Source organism: Bos mutus, chromosome 21 (genome assembly GCF_027580195.1).
Source record: "Bos mutus isolate GX-2022 chromosome 21, NWIPB_WYAK_1.1, whole genome shotgun sequence".
Classification (NCBI taxonomy): domain Eukaryota; kingdom Metazoa; phylum Chordata; class Mammalia; order Artiodactyla; family Bovidae; genus Bos; species Bos mutus.
In genome coordinates this window covers 25,547,575-25,567,669 of record NC_091637.1, presented here as the reverse complement: position 1 = coordinate 25,567,669, position 20,095 = coordinate 25,547,575, and the positions used below count along the sequence as shown (strand labels likewise).

At 47.6% G+C, this 20,095-nt stretch overlaps 1 protein-coding gene across 4 annotated transcripts in view; it reads right to left on the bottom strand.

Annotated features, from left to right (window-relative positions):
• The window catches only part of ARNT2 (aryl hydrocarbon receptor nuclear translocator 2), a 196,068-nt gene that overhangs the window by 152,752 nt on the left and 23,221 nt on the right, over positions 1–20,095 (bottom strand). For 2 of the 4 annotated variants that reach the window (XM_070358423.1, XM_070358426.1), the window contains exon 2: positions 3,951–4,065. In XM_070358423.1, coding sequence (XP_070214524.1) covers positions 3,951–4,065 — 115 coding nt within the window. Of the gene's footprint in view, positions 1–3,950; positions 4,066–4,154; positions 4,179–15,082; positions 15,257–20,095 lie in introns of those variants that run through there. The other 2 variants (XM_070358424.1, XM_070358425.1) reach the window with 2 other exon arrangements.

Below are 20,095 nucleotides of genomic sequence, written 5' to 3'. Positions count from 1 at the left end.
TGATGATGCTTTAGAAGCCCAGCATCTGACTCCAAGGCAGCGGGAAGGGGCTAGGACTCCTGGTCCCCACCACCCTTACCTCCCCTTCCCAATAGGGGCTGCCTCTGGAGTGGGCACAACCTAATGACAGCCCACTCCTCGGTCTTTTGAAAAGAACCCAGTGTGCCCTGTGGGTGCCCCCCAGCCCCATCCCATCCCCTCACCGGGATCAGGGAGTCCTCTACAAAAATGCAGCCCAGGTGACTGGCTTCTGCTTCCTTCCCCCACACATGTGGAATCACTTTGCAAAGAATCTGAAACTTCTGAACCTTCACCTTGTGTCCCCACTGCCCGCAGAGCACGGAGCTTGCTAAGACGTGTACTGGGGAGGCTGTCAGGGGAGTGGAGGGAACATTCGGGCCAGAGGATCCTCGGCACTGGGCCAGGCATGTGGCCAGGGGAGCCAAACCCACTAGGGGTCAGTTCTACTTGGCTCTGAAACCCCAGGGCTGGGTAGTTATCCTGGGAATCGGGACAAGTTCCTCCACCAGAATAACCAAGTCAGAGTGGGAAGACCTGGGTAGGGAAGAGGAGCAGGAGGAAGGATCTTTCCACCCCCACAGCCCACCTCTTGGACAGCAAGGAGATCAAACCAGTCTATCCTAAAGGAAATCAACCCTAAATATTCATTGGAAGGACTGATGCTGAAGCTGAAGCTCCAAGACTTTGGCCACCTGATGCAGAGAGCCAACTCATTGGAAAAGACCCTGATTCTGGGAAAGATTGAAGGCAGAAGGAGAAGGGGGCGACAGAGGATGAGATGGTTGGATGACATCACCAACTCAATGGACATGTGTGCTAATATGCTATGTCACGTCAGTCATGTCCAACTCTCTGCAACCCCATGGACTGTAGCCCACCTGGCCCCTCTGTCCATGGGACTTTTCAAGCAAGAATACTGGACGTGTTTGGGCAAACTCCGGGAGAGTGAAGGACAGAGAAGCCTGGCATGCTGCAGTCCATGGGGTCACAAGGAGTTGGACACGACTGAGTGACTGAACAACAACACAACCCACCTCTCCTCTCTCCTTCTCCCCCTCCCTATGTCTCTAACTGTGCTGAACACTCTAGGAGAGGAGGAGGAGGAGGGGCAAGATGGCAGGGATGGAGAAGCATGTGTAAATGGCCACAGTTCATGGGCAGGGACCCCGAGAGGGGTGACCTGCTATTTGAGGAACGTGACTTACACTGGGGTCTCCTTTGTACAAGCATGGGGGCTGAGAGCAGAGGAGCCTTATCACTGCTGTGGCTACTCTACAACAGTGATGGCCTCCATCACAGAATTTCAGCAAAACGTGTAAAAATATCAGAGGTAAGAATTACTCTGGAAACCACCCTGTGAAAAGGGAGGTTTCTTTGTGAGACACAGAGCTCCCCCCATGAGTCCCAGGGGCTTAGCAGAAGGAAGCACAGTTTTCTGGCTGCTCCCTCTGAAGGGGGAAATGGAGGCAGGTGTAGGGCTCTAAGAATGAAGATAATGAAGGACAGGCCTCCGGGAGGCGGCTGGTTCCCTGATCTGCCTCCAGAGGTGTGTGTCCTCCTCCTCCTGCTTGGGAAGGTGTGTCAGCAATTGCTGCTCATCCCCTTGAACCTCTGGTTTTTTTGCTTGGCGTTGGGCTTCCTTGGTTCTAAGTGGAGCAGAACTCTAGGCCAGCAGTCCGCAACCTTTTTAGCACCGGGGATCGGTTTCATGGAAGACAATTTTTCTGCCGATGGGGCTGGGGGAAGGTTTCAGGATGATTCTCATCAGGAGCGAGGCAACCCAGATCCCTTGCATGTGCAGTTCTTGTAGAGTTTGAGCTCCTATGAGAATCTAATGCCGCCACCGATCCAACAGGAGGTGGAATTCAGGTGGTGATGCGAATGATGCGGAGCGGCTACAAGTATAGATGAAGCTTCGCTCCATTGCTCGCTGCTGCTCACCTCCTGCTATGCAGCCCAGTTCCTAACAGGTCACGGACCAGTACCGTGGGGGACCCAGCAGGTTGGAGACCCCTGCTCTAGGTTGTGTCTCAGTCTCACCCCACCAAGGTCCTCCTCCACCTCCAGAGTCACACTGAGTATACGTGCTCTGGGAGGGAAAGGGGCAGCTGGGAGGACTCCTTCACAAAGAAGCCTGAGTCCACTGTCCGATCATCAGCTCAGGGAGCCAGCAGAAGTCAGGGTCCAGATGTCAGGCTGGGGCCAGGAACTCGGGGGCGGAGGAGGGGAGTAGCCTCAGCTCGCTGAAGCCTAGCACACACTCTGCAGGGGGTGGGGGCGGGCAGGTGGCAGGGGTAGGGGTAATGGCACAGACTCCTGGCAGAGTCTCTCAGAGACCACTTTCCTCCCCTCAATACTGGGCTCCAGCCTCTCTGCCTGTGCCTGGTGCCCAGCCCAGCCCTACCTTCCTGCATCAGAGAGTCCTGTGCCGCCTTCTTAAAAAGGACTGGGGCTGCACTGAGGCTCTGTCCCCAGGGAATGGACGTGAGAGAGCAAAGGCATTTAAAATGATTTTTTAAAGACCTGTATTCTTTAAAAAAAAAAAATGCAGTAAGTTGATATGTTGACAGCAAGTGCATTCTTTTAACAACCCAGACTCCACTGAGCTTAGCACCTAGTTAGAAAGAAGAGCTGGTTAAAGGAGGATATCTGGGTTTGCAGTAAGCGCTGGAGGCAGGCTGATCTGAGGAGTGTGGCCCCAGGCACCCCACTGCTCACAACAGCTCAGTGGGTCCCACGGTAAAGATGGAACTCTGGCTGCATCAGCACCCTGGGGGCATTCAGGGGTGGGAGGGAGCTGAACCAAGGGAAAGTGGGGAACCAGGCTCCATAACCCCCTCCATAATCACCAAAATCTTAGCCCCTCTTTTGAAGACCAGCACACAGGCAGCAGTCTTTTCACTATCTAAAATGACAACACTGAAGGCACTTTTTCATCCTATCCTATTCCATTCTAGGTCCTCAAAATACACCTGCCCCCCACCTCCACCCCTGCTGGGGGCAGCCCAGGCACCTTTAAGAATTGCACTGGTTAAGAGGAAACTCTCGGGTTTAAAATGCTAGGCCATTTTACAAATGAGGAGCCTTGTCTTCCTGGGGAGAACCTGTGTTATGGGAAAATGCATTCATAGGACAAACTGACTCTATGTGAGAAACTTTGTATATCAAATATTTCATTGAAAATGAAGTTGATTCAATGAAGAAAAGGAGTTGGTTGATAAACAAGAGTCTGACCACGTAGACTGTGTTCTTCTTGCAGGGATCTGTGATGGCTGATTTGTTTCTGAGACCTGCACTCAGTTACAGATGTGGTACATCATGAGTACCTGCTGTTTTGGGTTCCATCGGCTCAAGAGTGATGGTCTTTCTGGTCCCACCAGAACTCATCACTCTTACCAACATTACGGGCAGAGTAGGTTACAGTGGAAGCTGCCCAGCCTTTAGATGCTGGACTAGAGCCAGGTTTTTGTTTTTTTGTTTGTTTGTTTGTTTGTTTTTTGAGAGGAATTCCTGCACAGCACTGGCAAAGACTGGTACCCAGAGCAAAGAACAGAAAGCACCAGAGGGATCCTTGCTGCCCACAGGAGCTGAAGCTCGACCCTCAGGGTGCCTCTGGCTGGTGGGCTCAGGCGGACGGATGGGTGAGCCCCCTCCCTGAGAGAGATGGCTGGAGCAAGGCCCAGCAGGACCACAGAGCCATTCTCACAGTAAGGACAAGCAAACAGAAGTCCCCAGCTGGGTGCCGAGGCCCAAAAACACTTAGAGGCGATCACATGCCTGGTTAGGAATCCCACGGAATCTAATAAACAGGATGCAAACTGCTGAGCTCTTACTCTCTGGGACAGGGAGAGACAATATTTTCCTAACAGGTCAAGAATGTTGTGCAACGCATATCCAACGCAGTTCCCAGAAACGCCGAGGGGGCTTACCCGGATCGCCGCTTTCCTCCTCGGGCGGGCATGGCCCCTGCCATCCTCACCTGTCCAGTGGCCGCCATGGGGGCGACGGGCAGTGTCACTGAGCCAGGGATGTCTGAAGCCATTTCTGTAATTCAGCAAAGAGGAGAGGTTTTGTTAATGACAGAGAAGTCCAGGAATGAGCAGAAAAATTGTCCAGCTAACCAAAAGCACCACCTGGAAGAAGAACCGGGGAACCTGGGTACTGGCCCTTCCTTAGTCATGTGACCTGACTAAGCCCTTCCCTAGTCCGGGCTTTGCCTTTCTCCTCTGGAAAACAACATCCCAGGCAGCATGCCTATATTTAGTTTCAGTGGTTAAAAAAAAAAAAAAAAGTTCTCACAGCTAACAGCATTCATAAAGAACTCTTGTTTCCTGTCACGTGGAGGCAGGTAAGATGTTCAGAAGTTCAGGCACACGGCACAAGCTACAGGGAAAGAACCACTGCTGGTCCCAAATACTGGTAGCCCACTGGGGCAAACCCAGAGAGCCAGTCTCCTGCAGCAGCATCACAAATGCTCCGACCTCACCCTGGGCATCTGTGTTCAAGCAGAAAGTCTGCTCCCCGCTTAAATCTGGACTCAGAATCCCTGACTATAGAGCCCTTCCTGGTCCTCCATTCATGATGAAGACCGTGAGGTCCCAGGGCCTTAAAAACACCCCCTCAGGCCACAAGAAAGGAAAACTACGACAAACCTAGACAGTGTATTAACAAGCAGAGACATCTCTTTGCTGACAAAGGTCCATATCATCAAAGCTATGGTTTTTCCAGTAGGGATGTATGGATGTGAGAACTGGACCATAAAGAAGGCTGAGCACTGAAGAACTGATGCTTTTGAGTTGTGGCGCCAGAGAAGACTCTTGAGAGTCCCTTGAACTGCAAGGAGATCAAGCCAATTAGTCCTAAAGGAAATCAACCCTGAATATTCATTGGGAGGTCTGATGCTGAAACTGAAGCTCCAATACTTTGGCCACCTGATGTGATCTCATTAGAAAGACCCTGATGCTGAGAAAGATTGAGGGCAGGAGGAGAAGTGGGCAACAGAGGATGGATGGCATTGTCGACTCAATGGACATGAGTTTGAGCAAGCTCCGGGAGATAGTGAGGGATAGGGAAGCCTGGCATGCTGCAGTCCCTGGGGTCACAAAGAGTCAGACACAGCTTAGAGAATGAACAACAGGCTGCACGGCCTGTTTCTACAGCCAGGCCTCCGAGGCAGAATTATTAATTTAAAGCATAAGTAGGCCTGTCATTAGATGAGAGTGCCTTCCCCGTGCTTCACTACCATAATATATTATTTCTTACAAGCTAGAAATTTTCAGAAGCTTGTTAAGGCAATGATCAGCATTCTACATTTCAAAGAAACCACAATTAAAGAATTTCTCCTTCCCACTTGTGGCAAGCTCGTGAACTCAGACGCCCCGTCCTCAGACCATTAAATGGCAAGAGCAATCCTCCAGCGGCCTCTCTGATCCTGTTTATTGCTCTTGGGAATGACTTGCACAGGGCTCGATTTTCTCAGCCTAACTCTTATCCAGGGCAGAAGGGAAGCAAGAGTCTACAAAAATGTATTTCAGAAAGACAGTCTGGGATAAATATGAAAATCTGGACCCTTGTTAGTGAAGGAATGCTGGTGATGCTCAGAAGTTACAGCTCTGCCTCCTCCCAGAAACCACAGAGGCATCTGATCCTCAGCTATGTCCAAAGACATTGTGTTTAATAAACATATTCCGGAGAAGGCAATGGCACCCCACTCCAGTACTCTTGCCTGGAAAATCCCATGGGCGGAGGAGCCTGGTAGGCTGAAGTCCATGGGATCGCTAAGAGTCAGACACAACTGAGCGAGTTCACTTTCACTTTTCACTTTCATGCATTGGAGGAGGAAATGGCAACCCACTCCAGTGTTCTTGCCTGGAGAATCCCAGGGACGGGGAAGCCTGGTGGGCTGCCGTCTATGGGGTCACAGAGAGTCAGACACGACTGAAGTGACTTAGCAAGGTCAACTTAAACTAGTCCCCTTGAAACTTCTGAAGAAAAATCTCACAGTACTAACAGACATAATCTTAATTTAGCTACTCCACTAGATTCACAAAAATTTGAGAGCTATCAGGTTTTTCTTTCAACTAGTGTAATCCTCTCCACTGTAGACAGTGAATGTACTGTATTTGTGACAGCTAGGCAGTACGACCAGCAATGACCTCATAATCTGACATCTGCCTGCTTCTGATAAGAAATTTGTATTTTTCCTGAAATGGAAGCTAAACCATGTTAAGTCCATTAAGGCCTCAAACTAAAGGCTGAGTCACTGCCCATGCAAACACGGGCAAAAACAAAAGTCACCACTTCCCAAAGTAAGTCTCACAGAACATCAGGCCCTTAAGATTTTCCAAGAAAAGGGTTCCGTGGTCAAACGCGCAAGGGAAAAGCCACACCCTTATTCCCTTCTCCAAGATTCCAAAGTCCACCCAAAACAGACTGAGAAGTCCTAATAGGAGGACATTTATTTAACTGTGACTAGTGGAAACAGTGTCAGACTTTATTTTTCTAGGCTCCAAAATCACTGCAGATGGTGACTGCAGCCATGAAATTAAAAGACGCTTACTCCTTGGAAGGAAAGTCATGACCAACCTAGATAGCATATTCAAAAGCAGAGACATTACTTTGCCAACAAATGTCCATCTAGTCAAGGCTATGGTTTTTCCAGTGGTCATGTATGGATGTGAGAGTTGGACTGTGAAGAAGGCTGAGTGCTGAAGAATTGATGCTTTTGAACTGTGGTGTTGGAGAAGACTCTTGATAGTCCCTTGGACTGCAAGGAGATCCAACCAGTCCATTCTGAAGGAGATCAACTCTGGGATTTCTTTGGAAGGAATGATGCTAAAGCTGAAACTCCAATACTTTGGCCACCTCATGCGAAGAGTTGACTCATTGGAGAAGACTCTGATGCTGGGAGGGATTCGGGGCAGGAGGAGAAGGGGACGCCAGAGGATGAGATGGCTGAATGGCATCACTGATTCGATGGACGTGGGTCTGAGTGAACTCCGGGAGTTGGTGATGGACAGGGAGGCCTGGCGTGCTGCCGTTCATGGGGTCGCAAGGAGTCGGACACGACTGAGCGACTGAATTGAACTGAACTGATCCCAGGATACCATAAAGGTCTGTAATTAATGTTTATCAATTAATTAATTAATTAATTTGGGGGGCTGCACTGGGTCTTCACTGCTGCTCACAGGCCTTCTCCAGCTGTAGCGAGCAGGTGCTACTCTTTGTTGCGGTGTGCGGGCCTCTCACTGCAGAGGCTTCTCTTGTTGCAGAGCACAGGCTCCAAGGCATGCGGGCTCAGTAATTGTGAAGCACAGGTTCAGTTGCTCTGCTGCATGTGGGATCTTCCTAAATCAGGGATCGAACCCACGCAGTATCCCCTGCATTGGCAAGCAGATTCTTAACCACTGGACCACTAGGGAAGGCCATGTGGAGACTCCTAAAACGCGTTTTCTTAACAAATAATGTTTCACGTGACTCTAGTTTTTTAAAGTCAACTACCTCGTTCCTGCCTTTGAACTAAGGACATGTCAAGCTGTGAGAGATCTTCGCCCGTGTCTGCAGACTTGGAAAGGCCCACCTGCAGTCACCTTCTGGCTCAGAGGTTGGCAAGGAGGAGGAAGGAGTGGAAAATGGAAGACAATGCGCAGTTAGGAAAGAAGATGATATCTGTCCCATTTTATGTGGGGAAAACAAAGTTGTGGACTGTAATGCTCCACAGAAACCCTGTCTATGGGGCAAGGGTTGAGGAGTTTGGAAAGTCCAGTCCTTTCCTCAGAGAGATGAGGGACGCAAAGAAAGATTCAGTGCCTTGCCCAGGTGCGCCCCGTGGACCAGGGGCTGGACCACGGGGAGGGCCCAGACTTGCTGTCATCTTACTCTGCGTGACCATTTCCCATGATTAAGTTTCATCAGCCCAGAAGAAGGGCCAGTGAGGACAGGCCCACAACCAGCTTGCCTCCATCAACGCCCACTGGGTACATTCTTGTGCCCTCCCAGTGTGGTGCAAGATGCCAAATGTAAGTTGGCAGGTAGACACAAGTAGTTTCTACCATGGAGAAAGCATATGCTTCATGAAGGTCACCTGACAGATACACTGAGCCGGCTGCAATCTCTACATGTGACGTGAGTGTGTCATAAAGCCAGAGCATGGTGGCTTTAGGGGGAGAGGAGCAAGGGAGCAAATACATTAACAGAATTTGAAGACTGAGAGGCACAAACGCATCCCCGGCAAAGAGGGTCACCCAAACAATACAGATGGATGTCGGCTCACCAGCCGCAATGGCCAAAACTACCCTTCCCCAACTCAAGAAGCATTTCTTTTTCAATTAGTTTTTATTGGAATGTAGTTGCTTTACAATATTGTTAAATTTCTGCTGTACAGCAAACTGAATCACTTTATGTATACACATATCCCCTGTTTTAGATTTCTTTCTCATTTTCAAGAAGCATTTCTAAGAAAACGTGGCTCATTCTAGTTCTACTTTTCTCTTGTAAACTGCATTTGTATATCTTTTTTTATTTTATGTTTATTTTTTTAGATGGAAGGATAACTGCTTCACAATGTTGCATTAGTTTTTCTGTACAATGAAGTGAATCAGCCACAGGTATACATATATCCCCTCCCTCTTGGACCCCCCCAATCCCCCTGCATTCATATATCTTATATCTATTTCTCTTCTAAGTTTCAGATGTTCTTTCTCATCTAGTTGTAAGATGCTTTTTATGACAGATACTGAAGCTTTGCCAAATTTTCTGAAAATACTTAACAATCTTTCTCCTATTTATTGCTTGCTTTTTTAGGTTGAAAGATTTTTTAACACTAGACAAAGCCTTAAGAGGTAGAGTTTTAAGATGTATTGGTCAGCTCCAGTTGCCATAACAAAATACCATACACTAAGAGGCCTGAATGAAAGAAATGTATTTCCACCCAGTCTGGAGAATGGGAAGTCCAAGATGAAGGTGCCAGCCAAACTAATTGCAGTAGGAACCCTCTTGCTGGATTACAGACTGCCACCTTCCCTCCATATTATCACATTTTCTCTTCTTATAAGACCACCAATGTTCTTGGTGTTCCAGTGTTCTTGCCTGGAGAATCCCAGGGATGGCGGAGCCTGGTGGGCCGCCATCTATGGGGTCGCACAGAGTTGAACACGACTGAAGTGACGCTGCAGCAGACTCATGACCTCATAACCTCATTTAACCTTAACTACCTGCCACAAGCTCTATCTTCAGAACAGTCAACTGGGGTGTTAAGGCTTCAACAAATGAATTTTGGGAAGATACAATTCAGTCCACAGCAAAAGAAAAGATCAATTGTCCTAACCTCATTTATTCTAGTCCTTCCTTTTCCCCATAAGTATTTTTTTTTTTAATAATGACTAACTTCTTTAACACTTTCATTCTATTTACTTATTGATTTGGCTGCTTCAGGTCTTAGTTGCAGCATATGGGATCTAGAGTTGCAGCATGCGAACTCTTACTTGTGGCAATGTGGGGTCTAGCTCCCTGACCAGGAATCAAACCTGGGATCCCTACATTGGGAGCTCAAAGTCTTAGCCACTGGACCACCAGGGAAGCCCCAGCATTCAGTTTATTTCTACTTTACTATGATGTGATACTGTATTGTGTATTATGATCATTGCTACTAGTGTGAATGAGATCACCTTTCCCAGATACTTTCTGATTGGTTAGTAGCTATGAAGACAATTGTGCTGCAGTAACTCTTCACAAGTGATATCAACTGATTTGACCAGCAGCTAAGATAGGTGCTGCCCTCCCCTCCCTTGCTGTTCTGTGTATGTATTATCCTTTCAAAATCTGATTTCCTGGATAAAGAGTTTCTAGGGCCATTGCCATGTGTCCTGCCATTTCACCAAATTTTCAAATTTGCTCTAATAATTTGTCATTAAGTCTTATGAATTAGTCTTTCTAATTTTACCAAGTCTAGGGCTACAAATAATACTATTTTCTCACTTCAAATAGTTAAATGTTTGATTTCTTTTCAAGTCTTATTTCATCGACCAGAGTTCCCAAGATATTTGATAATAATGACCAGTAAGTGGGAATAGAAAGGCCATGGGGTTCTGCAATGAAACATATCTGGTTTCAAATTACAACCCAAAAACTTCTTAATAATAATCTACTTTAAAGGATCACTTGAAAAATTAAGGATAATGTTTATAAAGAGCCTCAAACAGTGTCTGGGAAGGGAAAAAACTCTCAAGCAGCAATGATTAAAATGATCATGATTATGGTGATGGTAAATAAACTTGCTTGGTCCTTGAATATAATTGCGGGTTTAAGACAAATACAGTTTATGACGTCAAGGAAATCTGCTGCTGTTCCTATTTCTTAACTGATTCATGGAATGGATGTCTCATTTTACCAAATGTCATTGTGGTAACTAACACAGTGTTTTAGATACCAAACAAACCAAGCAAAATATGCAATCGATGAGACCAAAATTCACTTGAAAGGTTAAACTTTTCTCTAACATCTTTTAAAAACCACTCTTAGTACATTCAAATAAAAATATAAAAAATACATCTCTCTCATCTATAACCTGCATCCATATCTACCAACTGATCTGCTGTCAGCCTTCTTTGGATAAGCGACTATCTGCTGCCTAAACCTGGCAACTTCTCCATATGATTTGACTATAAGTTAGCAAAGCTCCTAGGACATCCATCCAGGAAAAGTGGGCAGAGAAAGTTCACTCACCTGGTGTCAGAGGTGAGGGTCTCCAGGCAGAGCATGGTTTTAAGTGGAATAGAAAATGCTATTCAATTAGATGGAAAATAGTCCTGTGAGTACACTATTGATGTGCAGGGTTTCTGAATTTCACTTCAAAAGGAAGTAAAGTGGAACCTTGACTATAGCACTATAGCAGAGAGGAAATAGCATCAGATACCTAACAGGTGACGACCTGGCCACAGTCATACCCTGGGGTGTGCAAGAACACAGCCTCTGTGTAGGAGGACTTGGCAGTATGTATCAAGAGACATCAAATTACCCACGCCTCACAAGGGCTTCCCTGGTGGCTAAGCGGTAAAGAACCCGCTTACAATGCAGGAACCACAGGAGTATGAGGATTCTACCTCTGGGTCCAGAAGATTCCCTGGAGGAGGGCATGGCAACTCACTCCTGTATGCTTGCCTGGAGAATCCCATGGACAGAGGAGCCTGGTGGGCTACAGTCCATGGGATTTCAAAGAGTCAGACATGACTGAAGCAGCTGAGCATGCACGCACAAGAGGATGCCAGGGCAGTGCGTGTGTACTTGCTGTATGTGCAGAAAAAGACGGGAAGGCGGATACAAGAACACCAATGTGTTAAACTTGGCTATTTTTGTTGTGGGAATTATAGGTGGGTTTTATTTCCTCCTAAAAGCTCTTTTTATTTTTGAATATACTAGGATTTTTTCCCAAATAACTTGTGCTAATTTAACATTAATCAAATGATGTGTTAATTTAATGAACACAAATAGAGAAATAAATATTTTTAAAGGGTTTCACTGTAAGACACATTCGAAAGCATATACAGTTGGAGAGCTAGAAGCAGTGAATGAATGAGTCAAAGGAAGAGGATGACTTCTTAATAAAAAGAGTGTCCAACAATGGAATGGGTTGGCTTAATGATGATGATAAACATCAACATATATACACTTACTAGGGGCTTCCCTGGTGGCTCAGACGGTAAAGCATCTGCCTATAATGCAGGAGAGCCGGGTTCAATCCCTGGGTCGGGAAGATCCCCTGGAGGAGGAAACGGCAACCCACTCCCGTACTCTTGCCTGGAAAATCCCATGGACGGAGGACCCTGGTAGGCTACAGTCCATGGGGTCGCAAAGAGTTGGACATGACTGAGCGACTTGCCTTTTACTTTCACTATGTATAAAATCAATAACTAATGAGAACCTACTGTATAGCGCAGGAAACTACTCAGTGCTCTGTGGTGACCAAAACGGGAAGAAAATCCAAAAAGCAGGGGCTAAATGTATACCTATAGCTAATAGGTATAGATTTACCTAAAAGATTTACATTAGGTGCTTACCCGGTTCTAATCTCTTCATATGAGCTTTACATCCAGCCTACAAGAGAGGCATAAATCAGCCCATTTTACAGACCAGGGAGTTGGGGCAGAGAGAAGTCAGTGCTATGCCCCAGCCACAGGGCTGTGAAGGGGGAAAAAGAGCTCTCATGGGTCAGTCCCACCCCTGTAGGGCCCTCGCCTCCTCAACAGGTGCAGGCAGAGGCTAGGCAGCCAGCAGACCCTTTCCCAGGTAGGGGAGGTGGGGCGACAGGAGCCATCGTAACATCCAGACTCTAAATCACAGATCCAGGTGGACATTGTGTGTCGTGCAGAAAGTGTCCATGCTTTGGGGTCACTCTGTGGCCACAGGCAAATTATGGATCATCCCCTAAGCAACAGACTCCTCATCTATAAATAACGAAAATGCCCACATTATCCACAGTTACTGTGGGGCTTAAGGAAGATCCCTTATGTCAGATACCTGGCAGAAGGTATGGTCCCTCTTTTCCTTTTACTTCCCCCCAAGACAAAAATGCTTTTTAAAGCAGATATTGTGTGTGCGTGTCTGTACTTTTCCAGAACCCTTAAGCAAAAGTTAGCTTCTCTATGCCTCAGTCTTCTGTTTAGAAAATGGCCATAATAAACAGTAAATTCCTCATGACATTGCTATGAGGATTTAAAAAGCTAATATCTGTAAAGCACTTAGCATGATGTCTGGAACATAAAAGGATGTCTAAGCCTTTGCTAAGTAACACACACGTGCACATGCTCAGTTACTCAGTTGTGTCCGACTCTTTGAGACCTCATGGACTGTAGCCCTCCAGGCTCCTCTGTCCATGGGATTTCCCAGACAAGAATACTGGAGTGGGTTGCCATTTCCTTCTTCTCCAGGGGATCTTCCCGGACCAGGGATCGAACCCACATCTCCTGTGCTGGCAAGCGGATTCCATATCACTAGTGCCACTTGGGAAGCCAGGTAACATATACACAGACACTAACAAAACTTAGTATAATTTCTTTCTGTAAGGAATTAGATCACTTCTGCAATTTGGTTTTTATGGCTACGTCTCACAGGAGTGCAGGAAAGGGGACAGTGGGCCACAGAAGGGAGCTGGCCATATGACTGACTCCTCTGCAGCCCCCACGCAAAATGTCTTCAGGGTGATGCCCATGCAAAGGGAGGCCAAGAGGGGCTGCCACAGCCCCGGGAGCCTGAGCTGGGATTCTTGTCCTTCACTGACCTCACTCCAGCTCCCTACCCAGAGTTCTGCCTTTAACCTGGCTGGCCTGCCCCATACCCCACGGGAGGGTCAGCAGACAGGCCCCGAGAGTGCGTCCACTGGCTGCCCCCAACCTCCACTCTCCCAAGGTCCCTGAAGGACTTCACCCAAGCACACCCTCCGAACTGAACCAATGTGGACACGACTCCCTCCTGGCGACGCCATGCTCTCATCCATGAGAGCCTCACCTGAAGAGGTGCACGTGCCCCTATCACAGCTCTGGGACCCCACAGCCCTACACAGCTCTACTCGGCCTTCAGAGTGTTCACACAGCCCAGCAGGGGAGCCCAGAAATCCTGGGTGAACCATCCACATCCTTTCCACTCTAGTTTTCTTTGGGTGTCCCAAGTGGGCACCGGCAAAGGAATTCCACTGAGAGGTGTGTGGAGGTCATGGTCAGTACCTTAAAAAAAAAAACAAAAACAGAGGCTTGGGACTTCCCTGCTGAACATCCAGGGAAGTGGCTAAGATTCCAGACTCCCAATGCAGGGGCCCAGGTTCCATCCCTTGTTGGGGAACTAGATCCCATGTGCTGCAACTAAGAGTTCACATGCCACAGCTAAAGATCCAAGTGCCACAGCTAAAACCCGGTGCAGCCAAATAGACAATATATTTTTTTTTAAATAAACAGATAATGTAACCAGGGTAGGAGTAGTGAAAACTTTTTTCCTCCTCGTGGACACAGAAAAAACTAAAGATCCTGCATGCCACAACAAAGACCCGGCGCAATCAAATATATAAATAAATAAATTTTAAAATGGAGAGGCTTGAGTGCCACAGAAACATGAACGCATCCTACTGATCAAAACACCACATATCAAAATGCAAATCGACCCTAAAAGCAGATGAAGAACTCGTCAGAGTAAGAGTTGTCACATGGGGCAAAGTCACTGCTCCCTGTCGCATCCCCTCAGGATCTTCTCACTCCCGAGTCTCCTTTCAATCCCCTTCCATCAGGCCTGTGTCTCTGTCACCCTGCTAGGGAGCTGCCATGATCATGGGGGTCTCGTCTCCACCCCGCCCTTCTCTGCCGGGGGCAGCTGCCCACTCCATCACCAGACGCTCCTGGTTGCCAGGGGCCGCATCCTCTCTCTGCAACCTCGCAGGCTCCTCCCCTTCTCCTCAGCCAGCTGCCCCTCCTCTAGGACTCCAGGCGCTTACACAGCCCCCTCTGCTCTGCTCTCTCTCCAGGTGAACTCACGCAGGCAGCGGCATCAATACTGTCTCTTCAATGGCAATTCCCAAACCCAGCCATCAAGGCCTGCTGCCACATCCTCGCAGTCCCTCTGTCCCCTAGGTTCTGCTGCTGGCCTGTTGCAGGGCCTCCTCCCTTGGTCTTTCTGCTTCTATTCTCCCCCCTCATCATTCACAGGGGAGTTGGAGCTGACCGGTCCAGCCTTTGCTTCTTTCTATCCCCCAGCAGTTTCTCTCTGCTCTCAGCACAAATGTGGAGCTCCCAGCCAGTCCCTGGGTGGTCAGACTGCCGTCCACCTCTCCTGCCCACCTCTTGGGCTCTGGCCACGCTGCCCCAATCGGTTTTATGAACACACCACATTCCCTCCCACCTCAGGGCCTTTGCATGCGCTATGTCCTGTGGCCAGAAAGTTCTCTCTTCTCTCTTCACCAAGCTAACTCCGACCACTCATTCAGATTCAGCTCAAACATCACTTTTCCAAGGAAGCTTGTCCTTGGCCAGTCCCTGCCCCTCCCATTCTAGGTCTGGTCCCTGGTGATTCATTCTTCTTGTACCTGCACTTCTCCTGTGAATGACTCAAGGTCACGATGGTCCAGGTGAAAGATGACAGAGCCTGAATGATGGAGCCACCAAGAGGCGTTCAGGAGGAAGGAGATGATGTCAATGCCTCAGAATACATGATGTGTCATCGTCAGAGCCCAGAAGGGAAGATTCTAAAAAGCCTTGGTCACCTGATCCTCCTACACTGAGACTGCACAGGGCAAAAAATTTCTGGAGGAGGAAGAAAAATGTGGTTGGTTCGGTCGCATATTTACATCAACCACTCCATGCACTTGATATGTGGGGACTCTGGAGAAAAGTGGAGACATGAGTGTCTACACCTTCCTCCGCACTAAAGAGGCATCTGCTTCTAGTTCTGGCTTCATTGCCATGAGCCTCAGTTTCCCCATCTATTCTTCAACTAAGAAATGGGGTTAATCAGGACATCCCTTCTTTATGCAGAAGCTGCTGTAAGAAAACAGGGCCTGTACCCACTACAAATAGCATTTGCAAAGCTCTGATTTTGAGCCAGGAACTGTGCTTCAACTGGGAGAGCTGGCAACAAAAAGACCCCATCCTGCCACTGACAAGTTCAGTCCTGAGTGTGATGACACATAGCTGGGCAATTTCACACTAGAGCTGTGAGTTGTGCAAAAGACTGGACCCTGGGTGGTGGGAATGGCTGGGGAGATCCAAGAAGGCTTCCTGGAGGAGGCTGCATCTGCGCTATCTTGGCCAAGGACTGTAAATGTTTTGGGAAGGAATGAAGCATGGTGTGAAAGATGCCCTTTTCCCAGATGGATTCCTTCTATTGCCCCATGATTTCTGAGCAGACTTACTCACGCCCCGCTTTGAGGGGCATGCCCTCTTGTTCCTGTCCTTGCAGGTATTTTCTCCCAAATGCAGCTCCCAACAGGATCTAGAATGAAACCCCCACCTCAAATGCAACCCTCCGGCATAGCTCCTTGCTCAGGATCTCTGGCCGTAACCAATGACAAATGCACAAACAGACATGCATAGCTCTATCCAGAGCAACCCCACCCCAAATGCCAATATCCATCCCCCCACCCCAGGAAACTCTGTTTCCTGTCACACACAGGGATGGAATGACTCTCTGCCCGCCCTTACCCAAAGTTGCAGGTTTTCAGCTCATTTCAACATCAGCACAAGCTGAGGCTTTTGAAAGCTTCACCATAACACAGAACACAGAGCCGGCTTACGATGCAGCATCTAGCTAAGGACTATTTCACATTTCAAATGCAGAGGCGGTGTATAGAATTTCTAAAACACAGTATAGGCAGTGAAAACCTGGGGGAAAATGTGAAACTTGAGAGCATTACAGATGAAAAGAACGTGAGAAAATGGAAAAACATTCTGTTTCATCTCCCTCACTACTATTTCATATGAATCTAAATAAGGAAAAATATCCCTTGATTGTCACATTGCAAAAAAAAGATTAATGACATGCAAACTTTCACAATATGACAATGTAATATTTTAATAACCATTCAAATAAGCAAAAACCCAAAAGGGTTCCCCCCATGATTGGGAGGGAGTGAGGGGCAGCTAACCAAAGAAAAATGCCCTCCCCACTATTCATCTCTCTTAGAACAATTTTTTTTTCAAGGATAGCACATCAAATATCACGGCCATACCTTTACAGAGGGATTAAACAAAGATCTTTCTTCCTTGTGACCAACACCTTCTTGGGAGAATCTGTTATCCGTGTAGAAGAAATGTCAGAAAGCTCTGGGAGGAAATGAGTTACATTTGTATTCTGCTCAGAAAATGTCATCACAGATCTGTTTACCTTAACTGTGGACCATGATTCAGCCGTGACAACTGTCTTGCATACTGATCAATTTATTTGCAGCAAAATTTCTAATGTTAACTGCTTAGGTTCTGAAAAACTGGTGATTTGGATTTCTTGCGCAACCACAATCTATACTGAAATCTCTAGATTGTTATCAAAATATTTCAGCGAGAGATCAAAAATGAGTCCTCCTAGCAAGCAAGGGAGAAAGGGTCCTTTCCACTTCTGGAAGGAAGGCAAGGCACAGAACTCCCAAAGATCCTCTGGAGGGTGGGATTTTTATAGCACAGTGTATAGGAAAAGGGTGCTTCCCTGGTGTCTCAGCTGGTAAGGAATCCACCTGCAGTGCAGGAGACCCCGGTTCAATTCCTGGATTGGGAAGATCCCCTGGAGAAGGGATAGGCTACCTACTCCAGTATTCTTGGGCTTCCCTGGTAGTTCAGATAGTAAAGAACTTCCCTACAATGTGGGAGACCTGTGTTTGATCCCTGAGCTGGGGAGCTCCCCTAGAGGAGGGCATGGCAACCCACTCCAGTATTCTTGCCTGGAGAATCCCCATGGACAGAAGAGCTTAGCAGGCTACAGTCCATGGGATCACAAAGAGTCAGACACGACTGAGTGACTAAGCACAGCGCAACATAGAAAAGGGACTTACTTCCCTAGCGGTTCAGTGGTTTAAAGACACTGCACTTCCAATGCAGGGGCATGGGTTCGATCCCTGGTCCGGGATGATTCTGCAGGCCTCAAGGTGTGGCCAAACAAAACAAAACAAAACAATGTACAGAAAAGCCATTAGACTGAGAAGCAAGGAACTCTAACTCCAAGTCCTTTCTAGACTTTAACCTGTTGTACATCCTCTGTAAGGCAGCCTTCATCCACAAACAGGCAATAGTGTGGGGGGTGGGGGGATGGGGTGGGGAAGGTGCTCTCTGCAGCAGGGCAGGAGGTGCTGGACAGGGTAAGAGATGGCCATGGACCCAGGAAAAGAGGAACAGGCCAGTCCTGCCTCCATCAGCTGACGCCTCCCACCTGGACACAGAGCCCTGGCTGCAGGCCTGAGTCACTTCTCGCTGGCAGGCAGGTTTGGTGTTAGGGAACTGGAACCAGTCCCAAGGCAGCCTTGGGAGATGGCCTCCCACTCAGCTAATGATGCCTGCTTATGCAGAGCCCTGCTCCTGGCCCGCCTGGGCCGTGCTGTGCCCTTTGGAATGCGGACATTGCACCAGAGTCTACTAGGGTATCAGCACTTGTATTGCTGCTCTGTCCGAGCCCACCTTGAACTTTATAAAAAGGGCAAAACCCAGACCCCCAGGGAGAAGACAGGTAGCCAATAATGGCAGAAGAAAGGTCGGGAGGTCACTGGTAAGGTAACAACTCTAGAGGAAGACAGTTAAGTGTGAACTCAGCACTCAAATCTGCCCACTCTGGGAGATGACAAACACAGGCCCATGTCTTTAACCACAGTGGGGCCTCCACCATGGATCATCTCATGCTTGAGTCAAATCAACAGCCAGAGACCATCAGAGGAAAGTGGGTCTCATGGGTCGGGCAGAATACAGGGCAGGTCACCTGGGTTGAAGGCTCGGGGTCAATCAATGGACAGGTTGCCCTGAGAGGGTCTTAGAGGGAGCCTCGCTTAAAACCCAGGTTAAAGAAGAGTCCTTGAGGCAGAAGGAGAGATGAAACTGTCTTCAAATATGCAAGACACCTTCCTGTATAAAGCAGAAGAGGCCACTTCTTGATTATTGCCGAGCCCTTGACATGGTGGCCAAGGATATGAAGGATAAGGGAAAAATGAATGACTCAGATGCATGCTGACTGTCCAAATACAGTTTGAAGTTGAACAGAAACCAAATGAACTAAAACATCTGACATAAAGTTAAAAGCTAATAAATTATGGAACACCCACACAGATAAAAATCACTCAGCCATTAAATATCACGATTTCAAAGAATAATGTCACAGGAAAATGTTCAGGGTACATTAGTAGGGCAGGATACAAAAGCTTAGAGACAGACATAGATGTCAGGGATCCAGTGAAATTCAGCTTTACAATATTTACCCTAGCATCTGGCCCTGGCTTCTGAATGAATGGCTCAACCTTTGAATGGTCAAGCAGTGAAATACGTATTTCAGGATCGTTTCTGGCATCCTTGAACTTGTGGGTGATCAATGACCCTACAATCACACAGGTCATCATCATATCTACACTGATAGTATAGTAACAACGATCCCAAGACAAGGCATGCCACACGAACTTATTGTTCTCCAAATATTGTTTCAAACGTACACAGGCATTCTAGATGAGCTAAGATTGAGAATCTCCCAATATATAAGATACACGCGGCTTCCTTGGTGGTCCAGTGGTTAAGAATCCACTTGCCAATGCAAGGAATACATGTTAGATCCCTGCTGTGGGAAGATCCTACATGCCAAGTGGTAACTAAGCCCGTGCACCACAACCATTGAGCCTGTGCTCTTGAGTCTGTGCTCAAGAGGAGCCACTGCAACGAGAAGCCGATGCACCATAACTAGAGAGTAGCTCCCGCCCACGAGCAACAGTGAAGACCCAAGCTATTAGTAGATGCAGACTGCAATCCCTCAGAAGACAGATTCAGGAATAAGGAGGAATTGTAGTAGAATTGAAGAGCAGCAGAGAATGTTCCATGAGACAGGATGGGACTGTCTAAATGCCTTATAAATGATCAAGTCACCAAGAGAGTGCCAAGCAGGGCTTGGGGTGATATGGGGCCACCTTAATCCTGGGGACCCCTGCCATGACTACAGGGTTAAAACAAAGGACTTTTATCTTCCTAAGATGTATGACTATGTGATCTTCAACTACTTGGCAATAATGTATAGAGGTGGCTCAGTGGTAAAGAATCTGCCTGCAATGCAGGAGATGTGGGTTCAATCCCTGGGTTGTGAAAATCCCCTGGACGAGGAAATGGCAACCCACTCCAGTATTCTTATCTGGAGAATCCTAGGGACAGAGGAGCCTGGCGGGTTACAGTCCATGGGATCTCATAGAGTTGGATACGACTTACAACTAAACCACCACCACCACAGCAATATCACAGTTAACCTCAACCTCTGTATTTTAAGGGTGTCCCCAGTGGCTCAGATGATAGAGAATATGTCTGCAATGCAGGAAACCCAGATCCGATCCCTGGGTCAGGAAGGTCCCCTGGAGAAGGGAATGGCAACCCAATCC